Source organism: Rhinolophus ferrumequinum, chromosome 21 (assembly GCF_004115265.2).
Source record: "Rhinolophus ferrumequinum isolate MPI-CBG mRhiFer1 chromosome 21, mRhiFer1_v1.p, whole genome shotgun sequence".
Taxonomy (NCBI): Eukaryota; Metazoa; Chordata; class Mammalia; order Chiroptera; family Rhinolophidae; genus Rhinolophus; species Rhinolophus ferrumequinum.
This window is the reverse complement of record NC_046304.1, coordinates 45,137,836-45,164,616: the sequence shown is the minus strand read 5'-3', so window position 1 is coordinate 45,164,616 and position 26,781 is coordinate 45,137,836. Positions and strand designations below refer to the sequence as shown.

The following is a 26,781-nucleotide window of genomic DNA, read 5'->3' as shown; positions in this document are numbered from 1 at the left end:
CTTGCCAAATCTGAGTTCTTTTAGGTTTGTAACTACAGGCATACCTCGGAAATACTGGGGGTTCGTTTCCAGACCACAGTAATAAAAGGAATATCTCAATAAAGCAGTGACACAACTATTTGATTTCTCAGTGCATATAAAAGCTATGTTTACACTAAACCGTCGTCTATTATAAAGTGTGCAATAGCATTATATATTAAAAAATATTTTATTGCTAAAATTGTTAACCATCTTAGCCTGCTGGAAAAATAGTGCCAATACACTTGCTTGACCCAGGTTGCCACAACAGTTCAAGTCATAAAAAAACAAAATACCTGGGAAGCACAAAAAAATGAATCACAGTAACAATGACCTACAGGACTAAAACTGCACTTACCTTATAGGAAAATGAAAAAAAAAAAAACTGAGCGGAATGGACAATGGTCAAAAATACATTATTTGGGGAAAATACATCATTCGGGAAAATAAACCCATACCAGAATGTACATAAAGTCCATGCTCCATGAGTTCACTTCTCAGTGTTAAATGATAAAGTATTCACTTTCCAATCACTTTTAATCGCAAACCAACATTTTCTATTTTTCTAAATGACTCAGGTTACTCAAGTAGAGTAGAATGTAAGGGAATCCATTCATTCAGTTACAAACTATGGTTTAAGTCATACTGCATAAATAATAACAGCGAAAGAATTTAGGTTTCAAAGTTCGTGATAAAAACTACCTTGAAGCTTCGCCCTCAAGGTTAAGATGGGAAAGTGGGAAATGATCTCTGCTCACCGCATTCAGTCCAGTGATCTGCTCTAATGTCTCCATTTCTGGGACATATTGATCTAGAGACGGTTTGTCACATTCGAGGTTGTCACCCTGAGCCCCACCGTGGAAATGCAGCTGATGTTCACAGCCTGACAGGTATCCTGGCTATTCTTGGCACACCGACAGGTAACCCCATCACACTCTCTCCCCCACTCAAGTAAACTTACTGCAAAGAAGAAAGAAAGATATTATTGTGGGAATGGACCCAACAGCTGCTCTAATCCCATAGAAAAAGTGCAACACTCATAAACATAAGGACCATTGTAACAAATTATTTGCAAGAACCCTCACAAATGACTGTCGTGTAAAGCTGACAATTGCAATGTACCTGTTCTACAAAGGTTGGTGTACTACAAGTACCACTCTTATTTTCATTTGTAAATATTCTAGAGAGGTCACATTTTAAGCTGCTAAAAGCCAACAGAAGCTGTTGTTTCTTTCAGGGCGAAGCTGACACTAAGCAAAGAAAAACAGGAGGTAAGGCAGCCCAGAAGGTACAGAAAGTTCATAGAAAAGGAGAACGGACATGAATGGAGAAGGCCATCTGGCTGGATCTAACAGGGGGACCACCTCTTTCTAAAAACTTAAGCAGAAATCATCCCCTGGAAATTAGGTTCCTTGAAAATCCTTTCTTGGGACATATACAGCAATGTTTACAGTATTCATTTACTTACTAGTTTCTGCTAGTCCTAGCTCTCTCAGAAGACTTTAAATACATTTGAAGAATGGAAGTGATGTACTGGCTGCCACAGACCAGGCTACTAAGGCAGAAGAGAAAGAGTTTAGAGATTTTATTATTCAAAATGAGCCTCAGTTCAAGTTCAGGTGCTTTAGAGGTGCTTCTACTCTGTTTTACTTCATTACAGGGCAGTGTCAGTGAAGTTTATTCCAATGAAGTCCTCTACCCAAAGGAAAGTACAAGGTGCAAGTCTTTATTTTAATTACTCCTATTTGAAGTGCCTAGTTCTGGACAACAGCAAGGCATTTTATTATCCACTCTTTCCATTCCTTAAAGGCTTCCACAGGTTTGGGTAAATTCACATTATCCTCACGACTATGTTTCGGAGTAACTCCAGGGGTGCCAGAAGATTCCTCATCAATCCACCTCACCAGCGCCTTAAAAAACAGAACACAGACTCCTGTTAACAAAGCACAGCAAAATAGTTTTAGGCAAGAGAAAACACTGGCTTCTAAATCAGGTTATCTCAATCACTGACTTACATTACCCCACGAAGATGTTCCATTTGATAAAGATGCCTATGAATATGCACTGACATACTGAGTGAAAGAGCACGCACCAAAAATATACAAACTATAATTACAAATGACAGTCACAAGTATGCAGAGGAGATTAAAAAGAAATACACTAATCCTCCCAGTTTTTTAGGGTGCGAGGACAAGTGTTTTCTCAACTTGCTAAATGTTCCATATTATACTGTGCTTTTTGTCTGTGAATGTGCACACATACATAAGTGCACACACAGCTAAGGGTAGACACATGCACATGAAGATACGTGTACAAGCATGCACTGCAGTCACCTGAATGAGAGGCCGTGCCCATGAGTCGTTACCTGATGTATATATACTGACACGTTTGTGGGAAGGTGTGGACACACACATACATTCACACACATACCAAGATTATGCACTTTCCCTCTTCCTTCTCAAAATCTTTTCCTTCTAATGAATATCGAACCTTTCTCTCATATTTGGAATGATAAATCACCTCCACATATTTAGATTGTTTTTCAAAACGAACTTCACCACATGTAGCAATATTTATTACCTTCTGCAAAGTCAAGCTCTCTTGCCCTATACAAATGGCAAATACAGAAACCTTTTCCCCCATTTCTCATTGAACAAGTGTGAGGCACTGGAAGGCAAGTCAAAGTTTTTAAGGAAGCTATTTCTTTGCATGTTTTTTTTGAAGCGGCAACTTCCTGCTTACCTATGTACTAATTTCCTCTAATAAATGACAGCTCAGAGACCAGCCCTATAAAAAAATCGTAGTTTGCTACTTGTATAACCACTTCCTCTTTGCTGACAACCCCCGGATTTACTTTGTATCTCTCTCTAATGTTGAAGCCAATAGCACACTGCAACTTGCGTAAACAGATGGGGCACAGATACAGGGGGCGCCGGTCGGCTTCTTCCAAGTGGTTGGAGCCTTGCATTAGGCACGCGAGCCACTGGCAGTGTCGAACTCCAAATGTGTGTCCAATCTCATGGGTTAGAGTCTGCAAGACATTCACATTGAGGCTTTATAGCGCCACCATCAGCAGCAATCAGTTACACACTCCTTTTTCTTGCTTTTCCAAGAAACAAACTGACAGGAATCTGCCCAAAGACTTAATCCCTCATTTCCTTAAATGTCTTACTGCCTTCCTCACTGTACTTCACTTAATTACTCCTGGACCAGGGTTTCTCAACCTCAAGACCAAGATCCGCTTGGTACTATCATTCTTTGGGGAAAGGAGGCCGTCCTGTGCCCTGTATGATGCTGAACAGCCCCCCTGGATAGACCTACTACCCTGTTTCCCCGAAAATAAGACCTGGCGGGACCATCAGCTCTAATGCATCTTTTGAAGCAAAAATTAGTATAAGACCTGGTCTTATTTTACTGTAAGACTGGGTATAATATAATACCGGGTCTTATATTAATTTTTGCTCCAAAAGACGCATGAGAGCTGATGGTCCGGCTAGGTCTTATTTTCACAGGATAGATGCCAGGAGCATCCCCTCCCCAACTGTGACAACCAGAAATGTCTCCCGGCATTGCCCAATGATCCCTGGGTGGTGAAACTGCCACTGATTGAGAGCCATTGCTCCAGACCAGCGAGGTCCGTGTTACGGTTTAGATCCTGGATCCTTTCCCCAGAGATGCTGCATCAGGAGGTCTAGGAGGAGGGGCTTGACCTGCATGTTAACGAGCACACCAGGTGATGCTGACGCAGGGGACATACACTGAAAACACTGTTCTGTGAGGTGGAGTTCTCCAACCCCAAAAGAGTACTGGAGAAAGCAGAAAAGCCTATGCCCCTGGCTTTGGGAAACGAAAGCATAAGACAAGCTTTTCAAAGTGCAGCGGTGGGGGAGACTTCTGCAACTGTCAGTAGAACTAACTGCAGCAGAAGGGAGCCGGGAGCCCAACAGGAAGGCCATTCTCCTTCTGAAGCCAGAGAGCAGAGGTGTTCCAGGCCCCAGCAAGGCAGCTTGACCTGATGACCATGGCAGCCTGAAAGAGTAGGTCACCTCCTCATACCAGAATTCTGGAATTAAACTAATGGTGAGGATGTGGGTACAGCCAAAGCTGCATGTAACTAACAGGACACAAATCTAGCACAGCTACTGTAAATTTCCATATGAAGGTATACATTTAAATTCTGGTTTTATTGATCATTTCAGTCAAGCAATAGCCACGAAAAATATACAAATGATACAGACTCATTGATAATATTACCTTCAGGACTGTTGTTGTACAACTTAGGGAATTAAGTTCCCTTTAAAAACTACCCCTGTTGGGTTTTTCAAACAACTTACCTTACAGGACCGAAGCAGTAAAACACTAGTCACTTCAGGAATGTAATAGTTATCAAAAACGGAATAGTCATGTGAAGATTTTTCCTGCAGTGTCTTCACTTGGCCTTTGTAGCGTGAACTGTAGAAATCACTGCCATACCTGGCAAAGCTGAATATCCCCACACCTACAAAAAGAGGACAAGCCACACAGAATGAGAGTAAGATTCCTGAAGGGAAGACCAAAGGAGAGCCTGCTGGGGCATCTGGTCAATGAATGCATATCTGTCCTCGTCCATGCAGTCCAGCATGCTCGAGGCTTGCCAAGACAAAGGAGGACTTTTGCCCTAGATGTCCCTATCAAAACCTTCTTGTACTATCCAATTTGCCCTGCCCTAGAACACTCAATGGTCCTGAGGTCAAATTCTTGAGAAACCAGAAGTTCCAGTGGGTTTTGTTTTCCCACAAAAGATCGCCCCCTCCCCCGCAAGGAACAGTCCAAATCAAGTACACCAAAAAAGAAATGAAAATGATCACATGAACAACACATGCTCGTGAGTTTTCCCTTTAAACACACAATGAACAGATCTCCATGCCCTATGTGTCCGTGAGTGTGCCTGTACTGCCCTCATGCGACGCTGCTGAGAAAACCCGGTGCCACTCACTGCCCCGATGTTTGGAGACCATGTTTTGGACCAGGCCTTTAGACAGAACACAGAACCTTTGCCCCTCCTCCCCACTTTTAAACACAGCACAACTCTTTATTACGTGCCTGGTGTTGGGTGGTGACCAGAATAAACACTCTTGTAACTGACTTCCTGTGTTAGGTCTTAGGCTCGTTATCGACCATCTTTACACACATGAGGAACAACGTTTTATTTACAAGTCATTCTACAGACAACTGCTTTATAATATGACTTATGTTCTCACTTTTATTTATGCCTCTCTTTCAGTTGTTATTTGAAAGTAATATGAATATTTGTTATGGAAATGATTTCATAACAAGTTTGTCCAATGCAACTTGGTTTGTCCAATTCTCTTGGTTCAAAGCTCACCTCACTCTTGGAAAGGAGAGAATAAAGTCGCTGCATGGCAGATCAATCCTGCCATCTTACTATCTTGTACATCATGCATATCTAAGAAACTTAATTTTAAAAAAGAAATAAAGTGGAAATAGTTTCGGGGAAATGTTTCCTGATCTCCTCAAATGTATAAGACACAACAGGTAGCAACATCTACATATAGTTTTCAATTTTTTTTAATGCTTTCATTTCTATAAGATTAACGATAAAAGAGGAGAAAACATTTAGCTCATACAAATTTAATTCTGATAGTTAGCTCAAACGAAACTCAGGAACACAGCAATGACCCAAGTCTCCAAGAAGAGTGTGCTGACAGGGTCTTGGGGGTGGGCTGGGCTATAAAAATGTAATGGAGAATTCAGGATAAAGTTGGTGGGAAGATGAGACTCTTTATTGCCCCGGACCACCACTTCGTATGCATAAGAGAGAAAGATATCTAACCTGGGCCCCCACTTCTGATGAACGGGTAAGAGAGAAAGATATCTAATCAAAAGAAACATTTGTCATAGAGAGGCTAATGTTACATGCAGACAATCCATAAACTTGGTACTCATACAGTCCAGTCCCTGGTACTTACTCCCCAATCACTCCCCATAGCTCACTGGACTTTTCCCCTTCAAACCTGTCTTAGATCCTGGGGAATAAGGGTACAGAAATAAGAGCAAAATGGAGGTGTGGGGAGAAGAGAAGTGGAGAAAGGCAAAAAGAAAAATATAAAAATATAAAAAAAAAAAATATAGCAAAAATATGATTTGCTTCCGGATGCTTTCCCACATGCAATATTACCATGCGGTGTTCCTAATGAATCAAAGTTTATTATATCTCAAAGACTGAACTTCACTTTTTTCAAAAAAAATAGCAAAATGTTGAAAGACACAGGATAAGAGGCATTCACTTATAAAGCCATCTGTGTTACTCTATGCAAGATGACTACAAAAAGAGTTGAAAAACAATTAGCACGATTTTCACTTATGTTCATGACAGTTCAAATATCCTTAATTTAATTCATCTTGCTACTGAATTACTTACATTTCCCATCTGTTGTGAATGCCTGCCTGTATATGCACCAGGCATACATACACTTTATATATATTAGCACTTCTATGTAAATTATCTCAAAATGACTCTTGAATTAGGTATTATTAGCTGCATGGGCGACCTGGGAGGAACCCATATCATCCAAATCTATCAACAACACACTTCTCACTGCAGCACGGTGATGCACTAGAAATCTCGTACAGTTTTAAGTATCAAAATTATAATTGGTTGGAATTTCTTCCCTCATTCAACACCTTCAAATATTCTCAACTTGAACTTTCTACCACCATGTCAAAAAAAGAATACCATCTGTCAAAGAGGCCTGTCCGAAGACAAAATTCCAGGAGTCTCTTGGGTAAAGATCAATCATTGTTATTCCCACAACACAGAAGGCATCTTCAGGTTTCTTCTTTTTTAAGAACTTCAGGATGTGCCCTATTTTAAAAAGGAATGTACATAAACAAATGTGTATGTATCTCCATATCCCTTACTCAACTCAAATTGTTAAGGCATTTAATTCACCTGCATGTATTTGTAGGTTTTGTGTGTTCTCGTTGACTCTAAAAGAGCACTTCGTTGCAGAGACAGGAACCGGTGGTAGGAGTTTTACCGTCAAGCCATAGAAAAATGCTTCGCAGTAGCTCTTGAGCCATTTAACATATTCTTCACTGATAATTTGGGTATTTCCTAGAGGTCCTATAACATGGAAGAACATTTCAACACAGACTTTAAGATGGTTAAAATATTGTCTTTACCTGGGTCTATAATTAGAAATTTGGGGTTGAAAACAAACCAACTCCAAGTTTTCAGAAAAAAAGACAAATTAAAACACCTTTATCACTCATTGATGTAAATATGAGCTAGAAACAAAATGTCCTCTTTTAAGGCAGTTTGGTTACAAAACTTCTACCACTGGAATGAATGTCAGAAATGACCATATAAACTGTCCCCTGGAATAAGGTCAAAAGCCCAAAGTCTCCCTGGCAACACCACCACTGCAAAGACAAACCAAATCCAGCAATATTACAATATATACCAATGCACTGTATATAAATACTGCATTTCTCTGGAGAGGGTGTCTTTCTGTAAGGATCACTGAAAAACTCTTCAAAGTCTTGGGGAGGCTCAGGATGGGAGGTGATCCAATCTGATTGAGAATGCACGGTAATAGGTCCAAAGAGATCACTGGCTGGCTGGAAGGCTTCATTCATCAAACGCCGTTCTCCAGCCTCTAACTTCTCATACTGGGATACAAGCGCTGGGTTCTTTGAGATGAGAGCTGTTCTTAGTGTGTGTTCAGAGTGCCGTACTGTTTTCATCTACCAAGAAAACACATGTAGTCAAATATGAAATGCAGACCCACGCGGGTGACTTTAACCCACTTTTCCTCCACATGCACCTCTAATTTCTCCCTAGAATGGAATGACTGATTGCTAATGCCTTAGAGGGGCCACACCAAACTACTGTTTGCTTTCACCATTTCCAATCAATTTCTTGGGGGAGGGGATCTGAAAAAGTGAAAAGAAAATCATGAAATGCATTCTTCCATCTCTTACGGTACTTGATCTCATTATACAAACTAGTGGTGACCATAAGAGCATGACCTGATTTCCAATTTCCTTTTGTCATGTGGGTAATAACACTATTGTGAATTTTCTAATTAAGGCCATGTGAGAAATACTCATCCTTCCCAATGTGACTCAGAGATGTCCAAGACCAAACAGAGAACTGATGTAAGGCTTCCCGATTCCATAGCTTCACTGCAGGCTGATGTTATTAATATACCTCAGCCACTGAAGTTTATGATCTCAAAGTCATGTCACCCTGGGGAAGACATCAGGTGACTAATCAAAAGCCAGACTCACAGTGACAGGTCTCTTCCATTCACTCTGTGTTCTTAGGCAGAGCTTTCATCCTCCCCTATGAGTGGGTCAAACAGCTGTTCCACCTCGAGGCTTTCTGAGTCAGAAAAGGGAAAAAATTGGACATCTGTCTGGAACCTAGCGTACTCTCGAGTTATCTAGATTTTTCCAGTGTCAAGATAGACTGTGGATGGGAAAATTTACGTTAATGGCTGTTCAGGTTAGGACATCTGAATCCTAGGGGTTCCAGAGTGTGGAAAAAAATCCAAAAGTGAGGTCTCTCTATCAAAGCTCTGATGGGAGCACAGAAACATCCTCACACTGCCCAACAAGTGGGCTGAAATGCGACTTCTACAAGCAAGATGTGCCCGCCTGTATTCTTCCCGTCATCAGGGAGAAAGATGCCCCTTGAAGTGTTTACCTTGGTGGGACAGGCGTGTCTGGGCCTGGTCGGAAAGGCGTTGCCTGGGGTGCCTTCGCCCTAATATTTAAAGAGTAGTGCTAAAAAAAAAAAAAAGAAGAAATTAAAAAGCCTCCCAGGTCTACTCCAGGTGGGGCGGTAGCATACAAAATGGGGTCACTTCAGTCGGTTGATGGCCTGCAAATCTGTCGGTGCTAAAACCAGCACAAGGGGAAATCAGGACACGTTAGTCACCAGAGCTGGTTGCCTAGAGCAACTCGCAGCTGGGGCTTGGCCGCACGCAGCCACGACCGGGTCCCCGGTTAGGGGTGGAGTAGGGGATTCCCCCAGCGGCTCTCGCTTTATCTTTGCTCCCGGAGGAGCTTCCTCACAGGCTGGGCCTTGCTTCTAGGAGACACCACCGCCCCCGCTGTCCTCCCTGCTTCCGCCGCGGCTGCCCCACCCACATGCTCCTCCCACCGCACCGATGGCGACCGTCCCCATCCTCTAAAATGGGCAGCCCAGCCCCGGCAGCTCCCCGCCAGCTTCTGACGTCTCCACCGCACTACCTGCACCACTCTAGGCCTCGACGTCGCCCGACAGCCTGCCTACCGCGGCGGGCCCTGCGCGCGTGCGCATCACGCCCTACGCCTTGCCACGCCCCCTCGCGCAACGCCACGCCCCACCCCTCCCTGCCTCGCGTGCCCCGCCCCTTGGAGCCCGTCACGCCCTTGCCACGCCCCGTAGCGTAAGGTCTTCTCCCATGCGCAGTGTCCAGGTCTCAGTGGCGTTAGCGGCCTTTGTCTCCCAGAGTAGAGGAGGCCCGCCAGGGGGCGACGAGGCGCCGGAATCGGCTCCCGCGGTCGCCTTTTCCAAGTTGGCCCTCGCGATGGCGTCTCCACTACTCTCTCAAAGTCAGGCTTCGGGCGGTGCTGGGCCTTGGGGAAGCTGGTGCGAGGCGCCCGGCGCCGGAGGCCGTGTCAGTCGGCAGCGGTCCCCCTGGTGCCGCGCCCGCGTCGCCGGGGTTGCATGTTTGTGAATGTGCTCGGAGGGCCGTGGGTTTGAGAAGTGCCCTCTGTGTGACTCATTTACCAGCCTGGTCGAAAATAACTCAGCCGTGGCCGGAGGTTGACGCATAGCCCCGGCGCGCGTTCCCGGGTGCCGTCAGCCGCTGTACTTTCCCTTCTTTATTTGGTTGTGGCGGCTGCCGCCGCGCGGGCGCGGGGAAGCGCCGGCCGCAACCGCGATGCGCAGGTGCCGCGTGTGGCGCAGCGAGCGCGACGGAGGCGGTGTTCTGGCCAAATGACGCCGGCAGGGTTTCTCTCCATCTAGGGGATGAGTCTCGGTGTCTCGCTGCTGCTGGAAAGACCAACATTGCGTGTGCCAGAAGCGAGGCTGTGCAGTAGCAGCAGCCCCGGGTTAATATGGGGACGGAAGTAGCTCTGTGGCCTTGGGTGGGCCGCTCACCCTCTCTGAGCCTCGCTGGTCTCGTGAAAGATGCGGGAGCTCGGATCCTGTAGGCCCACTTCCGCCCTGGGAAGTTGAGTGGGTCGAAGCAGAGGATCCCCTGACCCCCCTTGGTGCTGCTCCCTCCGGCATCGCCCTGCCCGCCCGACGTTAGGCCAAAGCTGGCCAAAGCCACTGAGTACTGCCAAGGACAAATCACGCCCTCGTGGCCCTCCCCTCTCCCTTCCAGGGTGTGGGCCTCTCGCAGGCCTCCCACAGGCCCACCCGCCCCCATACCCTCCTTCCTATCCAACTCCGCTCAGTCTTCCCCCGGTTTGTCCCATGCGCTACACGCAGTCCATCCTAGCACCTTCCTACAAAGGAACCCCGGGGAGCTCTGTTCCATTACAACCCTGTTTCCTCAAACCACCTTTTTCTATGGGTTCTCTTCCAAGACCTCACCTTAAGGGACACGCAACTTGCCTCCCTGGTCCTCACTGCTTCCTTCTGAACCTTCACTCAGATACCCTCCTAAGCTCTGTTTTTCATCTCCGAGCCAGTGTTCTCCCACTGCAAAGCAACCTCTGTTCTTTGGAAGTTCAGGACATTTGTACCATACGCTGGTGTTTCTTCATCCTAATTCTCCTTCCCAACCTCCAGGAAGGACACACACACACACACACACACACACACACACACACACACAGTGTATTGATGACATCAGCAGTTGTCTAATTGTTATCGTCTCCACATTTAACCCCTTATTGACTGTCCTTAGAGGACTTTTACTGTGTAAATATCTCATCTTTTAAACTCCAGTGATTGCCCCAGCCTCTCATGTGTTCATCCCTGGATCTTGAAATCTCAAAATTCATTCTTTGACCGCAGTGTCCATATCCATATCCGTACCCGAACCCTTTCTTCCGTAGAATGCGTTCATACCACGTCTTCTCAAAATTTCAAACTGAGAACATTGACGCATCCGTCTGACCATGCCTGAGGAGTGGTGGGCGTTCTTGGATGTTGTGCCTTTTGATTGAATGCCCATTTCGGGATATCAAAGAGTCAGGGTAGCACAAGGGGCTAAGATCCTGGTCTGTGTTTGAACCCCAGAACTTCCACTTATTAGCATGTGATCTGCATCAGTTCTTCAACCTGTTACGAATCTCTTCCCTGGTTTGTACAACACAGATAGTAACAGCACCGAACTTACAGAGTTTTAGGGATCAAATAAGTACCTTTGGACTTTGTGCCTTTTGGTTGAATGTCCTTCTGATATCCCTGAGAGGCTTCTTTTGCTCAGTTATCACCTCTTCCATAAAGATCTTCCTAACCCCACCCCCCTCAAGACAAAACTCCCTCTTCCGCAAAGTTCATTGTCTTGTGCATATCTGCTGTCATTGTTCTTACCCTCAAGGAGTGTAACCTAACTCCTAAAAGTCTTCCTTTCTAAACTGTGAGATGCTTAAGGGTAAAGACTTTTACTTAAGGTGTCTGGAACATAAAAAAGGTATTCAATGGTTTTCATTCAGTTATTTGTATTCATTAACAAGTATTCTTCATTTTGCATTTAAATTGCTTAAATTGATTTTCTGAATAAAAAACTTTGTGATTGCCCCAAAAATCTTAGAATCCCTTATTTCTGCACAGTCTCAAAGTATTTAATATTTAGTTTTAAAAAACATAGTGCTGGGTATTCTTTTAAAGTTTTTTTTTTTAATAATAAAAAGATATTTTCTATTACCAAGGATGCCAGAGTAATAGGTGGTTTGGAGAAAAAGTATACATAATCAGGGGAACGGGGAAGGGTCGACAATGCTAAATCTAGGATGGGACTGTCAGTAAGATTTTTTTGCCCATTAAAATATGCAGTTGCAGAATGAACCACAGGATATCTACATTTCTAGGATAACTACAGGTTCTGGTTTTTAGAAATGTGTGTATATGCCAGTCATTCAAGGTTAAAAAACAAAATTTGTAACAAAATTAGAAGGCTACAGAAAGCAGGAGATAAATGCAATATATATATATGACAGATGAGGATTTTTAAATGGCTTTTACAAATCAATAGGGAAGAGATGGACACCAGGACGTAAAATGAATAAAGAACATAAACAGATCGGTAGAAAGATCCATTAATATAAACGCGTTCCATTAACTTTACTAATAATTACAACAAAATGAAAACCACTCTAATACTTTTGCTTACCTATCAAATTGACAAAACTTTATTTTGAAATCATTTCAAGCTTAAAAATACATATCACTATAAACTCATGTTTTAATTGTACCCTGTCAATATCCCCTAATCCATTTTCTATCCAGTCTCTGAATTTTACTCACCCTGACATTCCAATAATTAAAGATTCATTTCGATTAATAACCGATCTATTTTTCATTTTCCTAGTTCTTCGGTTTTATTTAAAAATTACTAAATATATGAAAATACTGCAAGTATGTGTTTTCAAAAGCCAAATAGTACTAAAAGGGTTGTAATGATATGTAGCAGTCCCCACTCCACAGGCCAACTCTAAGTTTTTAAAGTTTATACATTTTTTAAAGATGTGCCCTGCTCTGAGCCTTTTCTCCCATTCATTTTGTTGTTCACTCAGTGGGCCCTTCAATCTTGAGACTTATCTAAGAAATTTTCTTGTATTATTTCTTTATAATTTCCTTCCCTCTGTTTTTTTTTTGCTGGATGTGGGACTTCCTCACCTTTTCTTTCATATCTTTCCATCTACCATTGTATACTATTTTCTGAAGTTTTCATCCACTGTATTCTATCTTTTCTTTTGAATCTTTATTTTGAAACATTGTATTCTTTAATAGCCCAAAAGCCTTTTCTTGTTCTGATTGTTTATTTTGCACCTTTTCTTCTTTCATTGGTAAGAGATCTTATCTCTCTATGGCTATTAATTATGCTACTTTTGTTCTGCTGTTTCCTCTGTTTTGCTTTCTTTTTCTTTTTCATGTTAGAACTTTCCACAAACATCTGGTGATCCTTGGCTATCTGTTAAGATTTCATCATGAGGCCCAAAAAGCTAGTTAATGGTTCTGTGTGCATGAAATTGGGGTTTATCCATTGGGGTTTCTCAGAGGTGATCTGCCAGAGAACCAGCTGATTCACTGAGGGGAGATTACCCAGTACCTGAACCTGTGAGCATCCCATTTTTTCCCAGGAAGGATCATTTTCTAACTGACTGCCAGTATTCTGGAAGCAGGGTACAGTAAGTAGCTTAAGAGTCCCACTAATGAGTATGCAGATTCTGAATCCTTAAGGCCTGTTTTCATCCTCTACACCTTACTGCCCACAAGGACTCTCACGTATTATAACCAACCTGTTTTAACATGAGAATACATTAAGAGGGTTTTAGTCATTCTAGTATGAATTCATATCTGCTCAGTGTGCTTATTTTCTAGCTCTTAGCTGATCTGAGGAAATGGTAGTCTGATTGGTCAGGAAGTGGGAGTAGGTGGGTAATTTGGGGTCACAGAGTCCCTTAGCAGAAGAGCAGCCCAGAGGAGGTAAGGCAGATTGGGGAGGGTGCTGTGATCCAGGGCCGTTAGGACACAGGGACCTGGATGCCACAGAGAGCTGGGAGGATGGAAAAGAAAGTTAGCTTACACTTACATTGTGCTCAGAGCCAGAGCTAGATGTGGAGAGTGAGAGTTGGCATGTTTTCTCCCTCCTGCGCTGCACACAACCTGTCCTCAAAGACCCAGAGCCCAGGTACAGTAGGGGTCGGACAGTACATGCCAAGTGAACCTGAGCACCAGTCACCGTGGAAACACGGCGTCTAGGGCAAACACAGTCGGCCTTCCAAACAGCAACGTATAACTGAACTGATCTTTTGGACCACGTCCTGCTTGCAAACTGAGGCTTGAGTTGCCTGTAATGGGCCAGCCCTGGTAGTTCCAAGGGAGAGAGGCCATTAGCAGAAATGAAGAGCAAAAAATCTTTTAGTCCATTAGGTTAAAAGAGGATTTTTCTATCTTTTATTATTTATGATTTGTGACTTCAGTTACTCTTTCCCGGAACAAACTGTTACAGTTTAACTTCAACTTTCTGGTGCAAATGGGTGCTTATCATCAATCGTACTACATATTGCTCAGCAGTCACTCAGCCCTTTGGTGCTGTGGCTTCTTTTGCAGTTCTTTGATGTCTTGTCAGGCAAGTTCTTTTCTGTGCCTCCGTCAGTTTCCAAAAGCTACCGCAGTCTGGTGTGTGTGTATGTGTGTGTGTGTGTAATATATATATATATATATATATATATATATATATATCCATATTTGTCTTGCAAATGAATACAATAAACTCAACAAAGTGAACAAAAGTAGACTCTAGTTTTTACTTTAAGAATGTCGCTCCTAAAAAATAAGTAAGGGGTCCCAAGGGTCTCCTGCAGCATTTGGAACTACTTGGTGGGAACTAGCAAACTCGGCTTGGAAGAAAGAGCAGGCCAAGCGGCCTCTGTGACCTCTGGAGGGTGCCGTGATCCACCTGGGTGAGTTCCCTCGCCACCGCTGAAGGACGACACTCTGGTCTCCCGTGCTGCAGCTACTTCGGAAATTTTCAGTTTTTCTTTCACGTTCCCCTTTTCAGTCTCCAAGAAGGCGGGGGTGGGGAGGACTTGAACGAGACACAAATGAAAGAGGAAGTGTCTCAGCACTAACCAAACATACAACAGCCCACTCAGTGACCTCTATGGAAATACTGAAGACATCCTCTGTGTCCTTTGGACTTTCCAGGGGAGGGGACAACAAGCTTCCCTCCAGCCAGGTCTTTGCTGGGAGCTGAGGACAGGCGGCTGCCTGCCTGCAAGTGGAAGGATACCCGGGGTCTTCCGATGGGCCCGAGGCAGGAAAGGCCTCCTTGACCCTGTGTAACCCTCAAGGCTTCTTCCTCACAAGCTGGAAACCACTTTGCTCACAACACGAAGATGTCCAGGCTGTGTTAAATGCAACGCAGGTGTCACCTGAGGCGGCAACCCTTGGACAGTGAAGCATTAGTACCTGGCCTCCTGACCTTGGAGTCAATCAGCAACACCCACTGAACACCTATGGGGTCCAGCTGGTGCTAACTTAAGGAAAAGATGGAGGGACTGACAGCCCTCTGATAGAGGGGACATGAAGACATATGAGAGTGGCCAGTGATGGAACCAGTGTGCTGCAGAGGAAACAGGCAAGACAGCGTCGCTAGAGGTGACACTGGAGTGGTTAAAAAAACCCATATCTCTCGTGCATTGTGAAAATACATTTCTACTTGAGTCAATGTAATGAAAGACCATAATAAGACAGACTTACAATAGAAAAATCCGGAAGGACAGAAGAATAAGCAAAAGAATAAAACCACTCCTGGTCCCTCTGCCCAGAAATTACCTGTGTGAATGTTGGCTGAACTTTCACTTTTTTGTGGTGTGCATTTTTTAACAGAATTGTGGTCATACAGGACCTCCACAATTGTACATACTGATTTTTCAGTCTATTTCTTTCTTATTCCAGAAAGAATTCTCTCTGTACAAGATGTTCATCACAGCATCGTTCACAATCCTGAAAACCAGAAAAATGAATGTTCATCATTAGCATTTCAGTCAAATAGTTATAATCTCACAATAATATATATTACGTAGTCATTAAAAAGATTGATCTCATGCTATGTATATTAACATGGAAGGATGTCTCCAAGATCTTGCTAAATTTTTTTAAAAGTTTTCAAAACAGTATATAGATTTTGAGCTTATTTATATAACAACATGGGTGTTTATGTGTGTGTTTGTGTGTGTGTGTGTAAAGATCTTTGCCAAAATAGTAATAATGGTTCTCTCTAGAATTCCTTTCTGTGTTGTTTGCTTTCTTCTATTTTTTAGTACTATTTACATTTTTTTTGCATTGAGCATTTCCTAGTTTTATAGTTTTTTAAATTTCATTTTGAAAAAAATTATTTAAATCTATACTTATATCGTTATAAAATATACCTATTATATAGTAAGTGAAAATGACAGTTACAAACCTATACATAGTATGATACCATGTTGGTATTTTACATGTCTATATGCAAATTTACACATTTTATATATATAATCGCAAATACAAAAACATATATATTACAAATGTTAGGTATAAAATTTACATATATGGAAGTAGAAAACAAGTTTAAAAACCTGGCTTGTATTTTTCAAATAACAACTCTGTGTGATATTTGAAACAATAATATTTTCATGGATGGGAGCAATATTTGTGGCTGAGCCTTGGAGAAATTGGGACTGGCCAGTGCAGGGCAGTCCAAGCTGAGGGCACAGCTCATACCAAAGGCACAAAAAAGTCACAACAAAACCCGGTGTTTGTCAGCGTATCACCCCGGGCATCTGACACCACAGACACCTCCCTTTTCAAACTTTCTGCCTTACCTTTCTGGGTCACAGTTCTCTTTGGGACGCTCAGTGGCACCAGTTGACCAAGCAGGCACTGGGGGGCCCTGAGGGAATGAGACACGGGCCAATGACTTTGGTTTTGTTGTGTGGGGACTCCATAGAGATCATGAGGATTAAACCAACCTGGTTCACAATGTTCTAGAGCTCAGGCCTTGGCACCATGGGGGAGAGAACTGAATCTGTGGTCAGTGGACTTGGGTTCAGGTGGAGGCACCACCCCCCCCCCCCATTGATATCCGGTCCTAGACAAGACCCTTTACCTCCCTAAGCCTCAGGGTCTTTTAAATGAGACTCAGGAAAAGCCCCTGACAACTAACATTTTTTTATCAGAAGAAGCTGACTACAGTAATAAGAGCATGGCAAAACCCCGAAGGCAAAAATGAAAGCCCTGACATTGTAACAGGTCATTTTTGGCCAAGAAGCCAGCGCACGACAACTACGTGTGACATATCCTCGTGGTTGGACATGTTGGTCACAAGTTCTAATTATGGAAATAAATGCTATCTGACAAAACGGCCTGTTGACATGAGTCACCAGGTGGTTTAACTCTGTAGGCCGGGAACTCTCCTCAGAATGGTTTGGAGATATGTACATTCTAATGAAAACAAAGCAGTGATTGATCTTCATTTTCACCCAGGAGGATTACTTTTACAGTCCTGACGATAACCGATAACCGGCTTCTGAAACAGCAGGTGATAAATATAACTTGCTAGGGTGCCCTCCCTCTTACTTCCTTGCAGCACCTTCTCTCGAATTGTCTCCCATTTAAAATCTTTTCTTTTACATACACACCTCTGTTGATTCAGGATCCGGCCTGGTAACCTGGGTAAAACATTTTCAATGGTAATTCAAATAACTTCAGCCTGCTTGAAACTGGAGAAGATTCTACTTAATACGGGTAGCTATAAAGTGACTTCAAAACGGATTAAGCTTTTATTGATGGCCCTGGGTGTGAGAGGGTGTGATGACATCACTTTCCTTCAAGGGTGAATATTTCTTCCTCCTTAATGTTTGGATTTCTTATCTGAGGTCTTCTTGAGCTTGTTTCCTGAATTGTCAAGGTATTTGTCAACATTAAAGCTCTTCTGTGCATGACTCCATGGCACGGCAGTCAGAAGCACATACATGGAAGGGTGTTCCTGAAATCTTGCTGATTTTTTTTTTTTTAAAAAAAGATTTCAAAACCGTATCTATAACTTGAGCCTATTTACATAAAACCTAGGAAAAGAAGATGTTTGCCAAAATGTTAATAATGGTCAATAATCATGGGGAAAAGTCATAAGTCTGAGTCCCAGCTGTGCCACGTACTGGGGTATGTGACCGGGACAAGGAGTTACAAAGCGTCTCTAAGCCTATTTCTTTCTCTCTGAAACTGCGATAGTTGTTACCAAGATTATGAGACAGCAAGCACTCAATAAATGCTGCTTATTATGATTCTGCGTAGACCCTGGAGAAATGGATTCTTCCATGCACTGTATTAGAGACCCAGAAAAACAGAGTGCAGTAGTTGAAATAAAACACAGCTTGCTGACATTGGGTGTCACCTGGGGGTGATCCGCTCACTGAGAATGGATCAGGCTCCTATTATCCAAGTTCACAGAGAGAAAGGTGTAGGAAAAAACCATGTCATCTTCAGAGGGCTGAATACATACGTTCTTAGATCAGCACATTCACTCCCCTGAGGCATAAGAAGCCAAATTCTAATGTTTTCTTGGTAAACATGGGGACTTCTCGGGATGACCCCAGTGGCCCCCGCCACTCAAAGGCCTGGTAAGTCTATCTCCCCGATGAGATCAGCGTTGTCCCTGACCTGGAAGTTTGGTGCTCCTGGACAATGTTAAAGAAAATGGCCAAAGTTTGTCTCTTTGACTCTCCATTTTCTATTGTTGACCAACCCCCTTTCTGACCGGCACATTCTTAAGCTATGTCATAAGAAAAAGTTCGAAGTGTTTTTGTAAATATGCTTTTCTTCCATGCGCCAATTACTATCAAGTCTCGCTGAAGGACCCATTCTAACTTCTTCAGGAAGGTGACTACATTTCTTTGTTTTAACCCGTATGCGTCAGTTTTCTACTTGAACACTCCAAGTAGGGTTGTCATGTACATACAGGATTCCCAGTTACTTACATTTTAATTTCGGATAAACACTGAATAATTTTTTTAGTAGAAGCATATCCCAAATATTGCATGGGACATACTTATACTGAAAAACTATTTGTCGTTTATCTGAAATGCTAATTAATGGGGCACCCTGTTGCTTTATTTGCTGAATCTGGCAACCCTATCTCCAAGGGAAATCTTATTTCCCTATTTCCAAATTCTGGCAGGTGGTGGTGACTTCACTGCTTGCTCATATAACGTATACACCATTCTGGAAAGGTAAGAAAGGTAATTCTACATGAACAAAGACACCTTCCACTCCAGTATCTCCCCATGCAAGGCAGTGGGGGGTGACTGGGAGAATAAAGTCTGGTAAAACAGGGGCCCTGCCCTCAGGGAGCTTCCAGTAAAGAATATACAAATAACGGCAGTACAGGGCAGGACACGAAAGCCATATGGAAGGTGCTCCAAGCATTCCGAGTTCAGAGGAGATCACATCTACTTGGAGGAGCTGGATGGAGAAAGGCTCCTTGTGGGGGTGGCATTTAGATGCACTTAAAAACATATCAGTAGGTGGAGATGGATAGTCTGGCATTCCTGCTGGAGGGAGTGACTCAAGCACATGCAAATCAGAGGGAAAGAGTCATATTTGGTGCCTTCTTTGCACAGAGCATAGAAGATATAAAGAGGCCACGAAGGAAATAAGGCTGGAGAAAGTAGGTTAAGTAAACATGCAAACAAAAAAATAAGCCAAAAAGAGAACCCAGAATCACTGAAACTTTTTGCGAATATAATTTTCAAATACTGAAATATTCCCAAATATTGTCTTGGAAGAGGAGGTGGGGGGTTCCTTGCCCTTCAAGGAACTGGTTTTTATCACATCTTGAGTGAGCTGAATTCACAAATGGTTGCCGCTGCCATTTAACTCATTCTTGGATTTAAGCAAAGGGCAGGAAAAATAATCCGGTATGTTTGAGCAAAGCAGTGACATCTGGGTGAAGGTGGCCCATGGAAGAAAATATAGATATCAGATTAGATACAGTCCAGGAAAGTGGGCCAGGGAATGAATTTCTGCAAAGGAAATTTATTTCCCTCGTTTCAATAAAATATGAGAGTCCCGGGCTCTGAAGCCTAATTTGCTAGTTTATTATGTAGCCTTCAGCCAAGTGCATAAGATAAAAACTCAGACTCGTGTTCTCATCTGTAAAATGAGAAGGTGGCATGGCCCCAAGTTGTTGCATTTGCCTCCAGCCAATGAATCCAAAGGAAACCTCTTGGTGATGAGGGTTTAGCAGTATGGCTATCATAGCGGGTACCTGTGGTTGGATTAGTCCTTTCTGGATCAGATGAAAGTAGATTAAGCAACTACTGGGAGCCAGCCCATTAAGAAGGGGGCGGAGGGGTGGGACCATGCTGCATCCCTCGAAGAACTAGATGCCACCTGAAAAGATGAGACATATAGAGCACTTTGTTACAGAGGTGGCTCACAGTGACCCACATCTCCTAGTACCCTATTTCCCCGAAAATATAAGACCTAGCCGGACAATCAGCTCTAATGCATCTTTTGGAGCAAAAATGAATGTAAGACACGGTCTTATTTTACTATAATATAAGACCGGGTCTTAATATAATATAATACAATACAATACAATATAATACTGGGTCTTACATTCATTTTTGCTCCAAAAGATGCATTAGAGCCAATTGTCCGGCTAGGTCTTATTTTCGGGGAAACACGGTGTTCACACCTCCTGGTATTCAAGGTATTCAACCTTGAATCTGGGCATCTTAAAACAATAGACTGTGATAGAGGTGACACTGTACCAGCTCTAGGCCAACACTGGAAGAAATCTTGGTGGATTCTGCCTTTGCACTTTTGGGTGCCGTGGGCTATCATGTAACAACTCTGAGTGTCCTGTTGGAGAGGTCACATGAAATGGCCACGTGGTGAGGCCGCATGGAGAGGTCATGTGAAAGGGAGAGGCCCTGAGACTCCACGAAGGAGACCTGAGGAACACAGCCAGACTTGTGCCCCTGGTGGAACCGATCCAGCCAGTGCCAGGCTTCAGAGGCAAATCAGCTAGGACATGTGACATGGGGGTGGTGACGTGATCTCAGATGTTCCACCCAGACAGAGACCAGCCAGTCTGCTGTGCCTTGCTTAAATTCTGGGCCAGCAGATCTGTGAGCAATATCACTGCTGCTGTTTTAAGCCACTAAGTTTTTGGGGAAGTCAGTTAGCAATTGGTGATGAAACCTCATACTCACAGGATAGGCAATATGCCCATAAAAATGTCAGGAATCTCTGCCGTCAGGCTGGTCAGGTTTCTCAGGGTGCAAAGAAAGGACATGCCCAGTTTATCCACAGGCAGGAGTACTTACTATTGGGGACCAAACAGGAATCCCCTGAGGACCCCAGTTTTCAGCACTCAGGTGGGAATGGGTGACAGGAACCCGGGGGAGTCCCTCGGCTCTTGCCCAGAGCACTGCTGGACAGACAGGGGTGCCCCACCTGCCGGGCAGCAGCAAAACCCAGGAGAGACAGGAGGAGTGGAGGAGGAGGCAGAAAAACCAACCCACGAAGCAGCAAGGGCTGCCAGGGGCTCCTTCAGTCAACCCCGGACAGGAAGCAGGACCAGGGGCTCGGAAGAGGACATACCAGGAAGGGGGGCTAAATTCAGGGCCGGCTTCACAGGCAAGGACTGTGAAGGCTGGGCTGTGAAGGCTGCAAGCTTCACCGGGGGCGGGAAGGGCAGGGAGTTCTGCACACAGGGGACCCGGCCCTGAACCTATGCAGGCATCCCAGCTGTGGGGATGGGTCGTTTGGGGCAGCTTGGGGGCGAGGGCAGGAGAGGCTGGTGAGAAACCTGAATATGAGGCCAAGGCAGCAAACAGACCAGACTGTGACTGGAGGCTGGGTCGGGCTTTGGTGCATCACGGAGGAACCCCCTCAATCTCAGCAGCTAACATGTAATATATGCTCTATAAGTATTTGCTGAATGGATGGACTTCACATCTAGGTCATGCGGAGACGCTGAAGCTGTTTCCGCAGGGGGGGACCCAAGTGAAAGAAATGAAAAGGATGCTGGCTGGGGTGACAGGCCAAAGGGGAGACCGGATGAAGAGGGCCCGTGAGGCTTCTGCAGGGTCCCCAGGACAGGAGGCAAGGCCCAGGCCGAGGCGGGGGCAGCAGAGATAGAGATAAGGGATGGGGGAAGCATCTGCCTCAGGAAGAATTTTACCAGGATGGACAGCCACGGTAGGAGTGGGTCAAGGGGCCCTGGGTTCTAGTCCAGCCTTGCCATTCAATTGCCATGTGACATGGGCAAGTCACTCCCTGTCTAGGGCTCAGCTCCATGTCTGTGAATCAAAGGTGTTAGAGAAGTTTCCCTTCTGCTCGGAGACTTTGTGATTCTGAGATTGGGTGACTAATATGAAGTATTAGGGAAGGGAAGGAACTGGAAAGGTCAAAGACAGTTCCGAAGAGGGTTATGGAGACAATGATGTGGCTGTGGTCAGAAACAGGAAGTCAGAAGGGAAAGCGGGGCTCGGCGGGACAGGTGACGTGTTCACTTTAGGGAAGTTTCAAGGGGATGACAGCCCATCTCCAGAGCAAAGGGACAGTGGAGGCACAAAACCATAGCCAGCTGGAACAGTCCGTCTGTGGCCCCCAAAAGATATCCACATCCTGATCCTTGGAACCCGTGGATGTTATAAGGCAAAAAGGCCTTTGCAGCTGATTAAATTAAGGTTTTGAGACGGGGAGATTATCCTAGGTTATTTGGGTGAACCCCAAATGTCATCACATGTAGCCTCACAAGAGGGAGGCAAAGGGACATTTGGCACATGGAGGAGAGGACCATGTGAAGAGGGGACAGAGAGAGATGTGAAGACGCTGGCCTTGAAGACTGGAGTGATATGGCTGCAAGCCAAGGAACGTCGGCAGCCCCAGAAGCTGGAAGAAGCGAAATACAGACTCTCCTCTGGGAGCTGCCAGAGGGAGCACAGCCGAGCAAGGCTGTTTACAGACATCTGGCCTCCAGAACTGTGAGAGGGAATGTGTCTGTCGTTTTAAGCCACCAAGAGTTTGTGGCGATTTGTTGCAGCAAACGCAAGAAACGAGTACACTTGCCATCGCTAGACTCCACTCACAGCCAGGTCCCCTCACCTGGGCCCCAGGTTGCCATGTGTTTATCTCTTATTTCTTAAAGAGCCTGTGAGGCAGGAACTGTGAATATCTCCACTTCCCAAAGGAGGAAAATGGGGTGTAGAGAGGTCAGATAACGGAGAGCTGGCCAGTGACAGAGCCAATTCACGCTGAGGCTTCAGAGGGACTCCTCTTAACCACTCTGCTAGTCGATGTCCCAGCTAAACACATATTCCTAAAAATGTTACCTATGCAAGGTTTCAGGCTCTGGTAACAGAATCAATGCCTTCCTCTGTCAGCACCCTAAGTCACAATGTTATTGTGAATAACACCCATACTTTAAAATCCCAACTCAGACACAGGGTTAGAGCTCGTTAGTCTTGTAGTGGGCCTTAGAGCATCTATGTCAGGGGAGCAAACTGGGATGCTAAGAGGGGTGGCTTGTTCAAGGTCTAAAACTGGTCCACTGATATTAGGACCAGAATCAGAAGCCAGTTCAGAATGTTCCTACCCAGCAAACTAACACTGAGCATATTTTAGGAGCAAATTAAGCAGCGTAAAAGTAGAAAGACATGCAGGGTAGCTTGCAAGACCCTTGCTACTTAAGAACGTCCCAAGACCACTCTCCAGAATTAAAATGTAAAGTCAAACGAACTTGACATACACAAACACACTGGGCACTTCCCAGATGACTGATTGGATCAGGGGAGGTCACCTGATCAAAACAGGCCCATCCATTGGCTGACTGGAGGCCTATAAGGTGCTCTCCAATGGGACAAGCTATTGGATTAATCAGGCTAGTTCCTTGTACTGAATTGGAGAATGTGGAAAGGATTGACGGGAAGGGGTGGGAGAGAGAGAGACAGAGAGACAGACAGACAGACAGGCAGAGACAGAGACAGGGCCACCTGTCCCCACAGGTACTTTGCATCCTGGAAGCTTTCTCAGCTGGGCTTGTATACCTTACTCTCCAGCCTGAAGGAAGCTTCTGTGATTCTACATCTTCACAAAGGACGCAAACCTCCTGCATAGCTCACAGGGCACAAAGCAGAGGCAAATGTTCACAATTCACGTTTTCTCCCCAGTCCTTTTGCTTTGCACCTTTGCCCTCAGATGTCTACATTTGCAATTCCTTTCTGAGGTGATATACTAATAAATGTCTTCCTGAATCTATTTTGCTGCCCGTCACACCAGCAAATCCACCTTGGGTAAGCTGGACTGCAAGACAGTGTGGGTCCCTCTCCTGAGCTGGATCCCAGGAGGGCGCCTAATGGAACCAGATTCAGGCAGAGACCACACATGTTCCACTTTTTCCAGGGTCCATGGGCCAAAATGAGATAGGGGTCGGGGCCGGGCAACCTGGGACCCCATTTCTCTATATCAGTCTTGCCTGAATTAAAATGGTTTGAACATAAATATTAAACCGTTTACCCACTGAGGAATGTTAGTATCTCCCCGAGCACAACACTGACTTAAGAAAATACTTATTTTGTGTTTTCCCATGGTAAAAACAGAATAGAGCTGAACTCTGTTGGTCATTGATCACTGGTTTAATAATGATTTCTACCTGTGGTACTCAATCAATCACAAGACTGGGGTGCCCAGCTTCCACACCCCGACCCTTCCCCATTTTATTGCTGTATTCTCTTTACTCAATAGTTCTCTCAATTTACTAATATTGCACTGATGTTATCATATAGATTTCGTGGGTAAGTGCAAAAAACAAAAAAAATGGCGTGCACATGTATTTTGCTTAACGATCCTATTACTACAAGGCTGACCTTCTCCAACTGCACCCTCTCCCTCCAACCACCAATATCAACACACCTTCTTTCTCAGGGGACTTTTAGCTTAAATAGCACCTCTGGGTGGCAAGAGTGACATAGCCTGAAGATTTCACACATTGGTTTCTGGATTGTTTGGGGGGGAAATCTTCCAGTTGAAAAACAAAGGAAACAAAGAGTAGGTTGAGAGGGAAGAAGGAAGACAAAGAAAGTAAAGGGTGTGAAAAAGAACAACATAAAAAAGATAAACATTAAAATAGGTAACTCTAATTCGTATCAGTGCCTGGCACTGCAGCAGTTTCTGGCATTGCCTGTTTAATAAACAAACGGTATTACCGCACAGGTGTTACAGATGAGGCAGTCAGCGCCCAGAAAGGTGAAGTCATTTGCCCAAAGTCACACAGCTTAGGAAGTAGAGAAGCCTGGATTTGAATCCAAGTTCATCTTACCTCCAAGTTCATCTTCTTGTTTATCAATCACAGGAGCATCCTATAGTCATTCCTTCCAGAACCTTCCACAATAAAAGGAACACGCAGCACAGTAATTCTGTAGAAAAGTCATAATATAAAGTTGAAAGCATAGGTGAAAAAATTGTGATGAGTTATGTCCTATGCTGGAATTTGGCAGTTTGGACCTCTTGTATTATTGAGCAAAGAGGCCATTAAAGAAATGGATCACACAAAGGCTGGCAAGAAAGTGCAGCCCCTTGGGGCTTCACTGCAAGGAGGCCACACAAGGTCTGTGACTGAGATGAAAGCATCTTGCTGCCATGGATTTGGCATCTCAGCAGTGCATGCCTTCTGGTTTGGACCCCACTCCAGCCTAGGCTTTGAAGCTGTTCTTACCCTTACAGCACCACCCCCGTGAGGCCATGATCTCTTTATTTTTTCTAAGTTTTTATTATGAAAAATTTCAAATATACACAAAATCTGAAGGAACAGCATAGGGAACAACTAACATTTTGCCATTTGCTTTATCTGCCTCTCTTCAACTGTCTCTCTGGGAGAGTTCTTGCTGCTCCCCCCACTTGTAAGTTCTGCCATGCCTCGGTGCCTTTGCACATGCTGTACTCTCTGCCTAGAACTCCCTATGTCTTTTATCATAGCCTTTCACATTTTTGTTTCCACTGATGGACAGTGAACTTCTTGGGCTGGGGATAGGGGTGTTGTTTCTCCTCTTTACTTCCACGGCCTTACAGAAGGCAGCTCAATTAAAGGTGGTTTCTCATTTCTATGCTGTTCCATCCACTGGGCAGGCAGCTTTTCCGGCTCCTTATGCACAGATACACCTAAGTCATCTTTGAGGGCCCAGCCCAAATGCCATCTTTCCTACAAAAGTGTTCCTGATTCCATATAGAGGGAAGCAATTGCCTTTCTCTGAGGGCCCGTAGCACTTTATCTAGTCCTCCTGACTGGTACTTATTGTACAGCTTGGTTTAATTATTCATACACCCATATTTTATCTCCCACTAGACTGTGAGCATCTTAAATTCAATTCCATAAGTGGATCATTTTCTCATCACAGGAAGTATCTAGCACATAGGTGATATAGTTATTTAATAAATTCAGTTACATTCTACAAATGTTTTTGAGCACTTACATGTATCTAGCCAGCTACCAGACTCTAGGCATCGAGAGACAGACACAGTAACCTCTGCCCTCTGGGAGCTTACGGTCTATTCCAGATGTCAGACTGGAAAACAAGTCACTACACATATGATCGTGGAGGTAACAGGAGTCGATGAACTGCTCTAAAGCAAACACAGAGACGCTTATGCTTGGCTGGTCAAATCCAAGGTTGTTCTTTTACTTTCAAATGTTCATTGATTGGTTTTCTTAATATAAAAGTAAGAGATGCTCTCTGTGGAAAATTTAGAAAATGGAAAAGTGTTAATTCAGAAGACAAAATATCTTGGGATTATTATCACTCCAAAAAACAAAAAAGTTAACCTTTTGGTCTGTATTTTCAGTCTTCTTGCACATGATGTGGGGTGACTGAAGGCTCAAATTCTTTTTTTGAAAATAGCATTTTTGGGGCGGCCGGTTGGCTCAGTTCATTGGAGCGCAGTGCTCGTAACACCAACGTCACCGGTTCAATTCCCACATGGGCCAGTGAACTGCACCCTCCACAGCTAGAGTGAAAACAACAGCTCGACCTGGAGCT

The 26,781-nt window shown here is 44.2% G+C and overlaps 1 protein-coding gene across 6 annotated transcripts; it reads right to left on the bottom strand.

Moving 5' to 3' along the window:
• Positions 1-244: 244 nt before the first annotated feature.
• AMZ2 (archaelysin family metallopeptidase 2) lies at positions 245-9,359 on the bottom strand. Of its 6 annotated transcripts, XM_033091427.1 has the most exons (9): positions 9,280-9,307; positions 8,732-8,811; positions 8,314-8,407; positions 7,485-7,767; positions 6,971-7,144; positions 6,755-6,883; positions 4,353-4,516; positions 2,873-3,049; positions 1,590-1,928 (listed from the first exon to the last, which is right to left on the bottom strand). In XM_033091427.1, the coding sequence occupies exons 4-9, from the start codon at positions 7,765-7,767 to the stop codon at positions 1,773-1,775; spliced, it is 1,083 nt and encodes a 360-aa protein (XP_032947318.1). In that variant the 5' UTR covers positions 8,314-8,407; positions 8,732-8,811; positions 9,280-9,307; the 3' UTR covers positions 1,590-1,772. The 6 variants fall into 6 exon arrangements, with proteins under 6 accessions (XP_032947323.1, XP_032947318.1, XP_032947319.1 ...); XM_033091428.1 differs by lacking the exon at positions 8,732-8,811 and having other exon boundaries at positions 9,280-9,359; XM_033091429.1 differs by lacking the exon at positions 8,732-8,811 and having other exon boundaries at positions 9,196-9,313.
• Between the last annotated feature and the right edge of the window lie 17,422 nt (positions 9,360-26,781).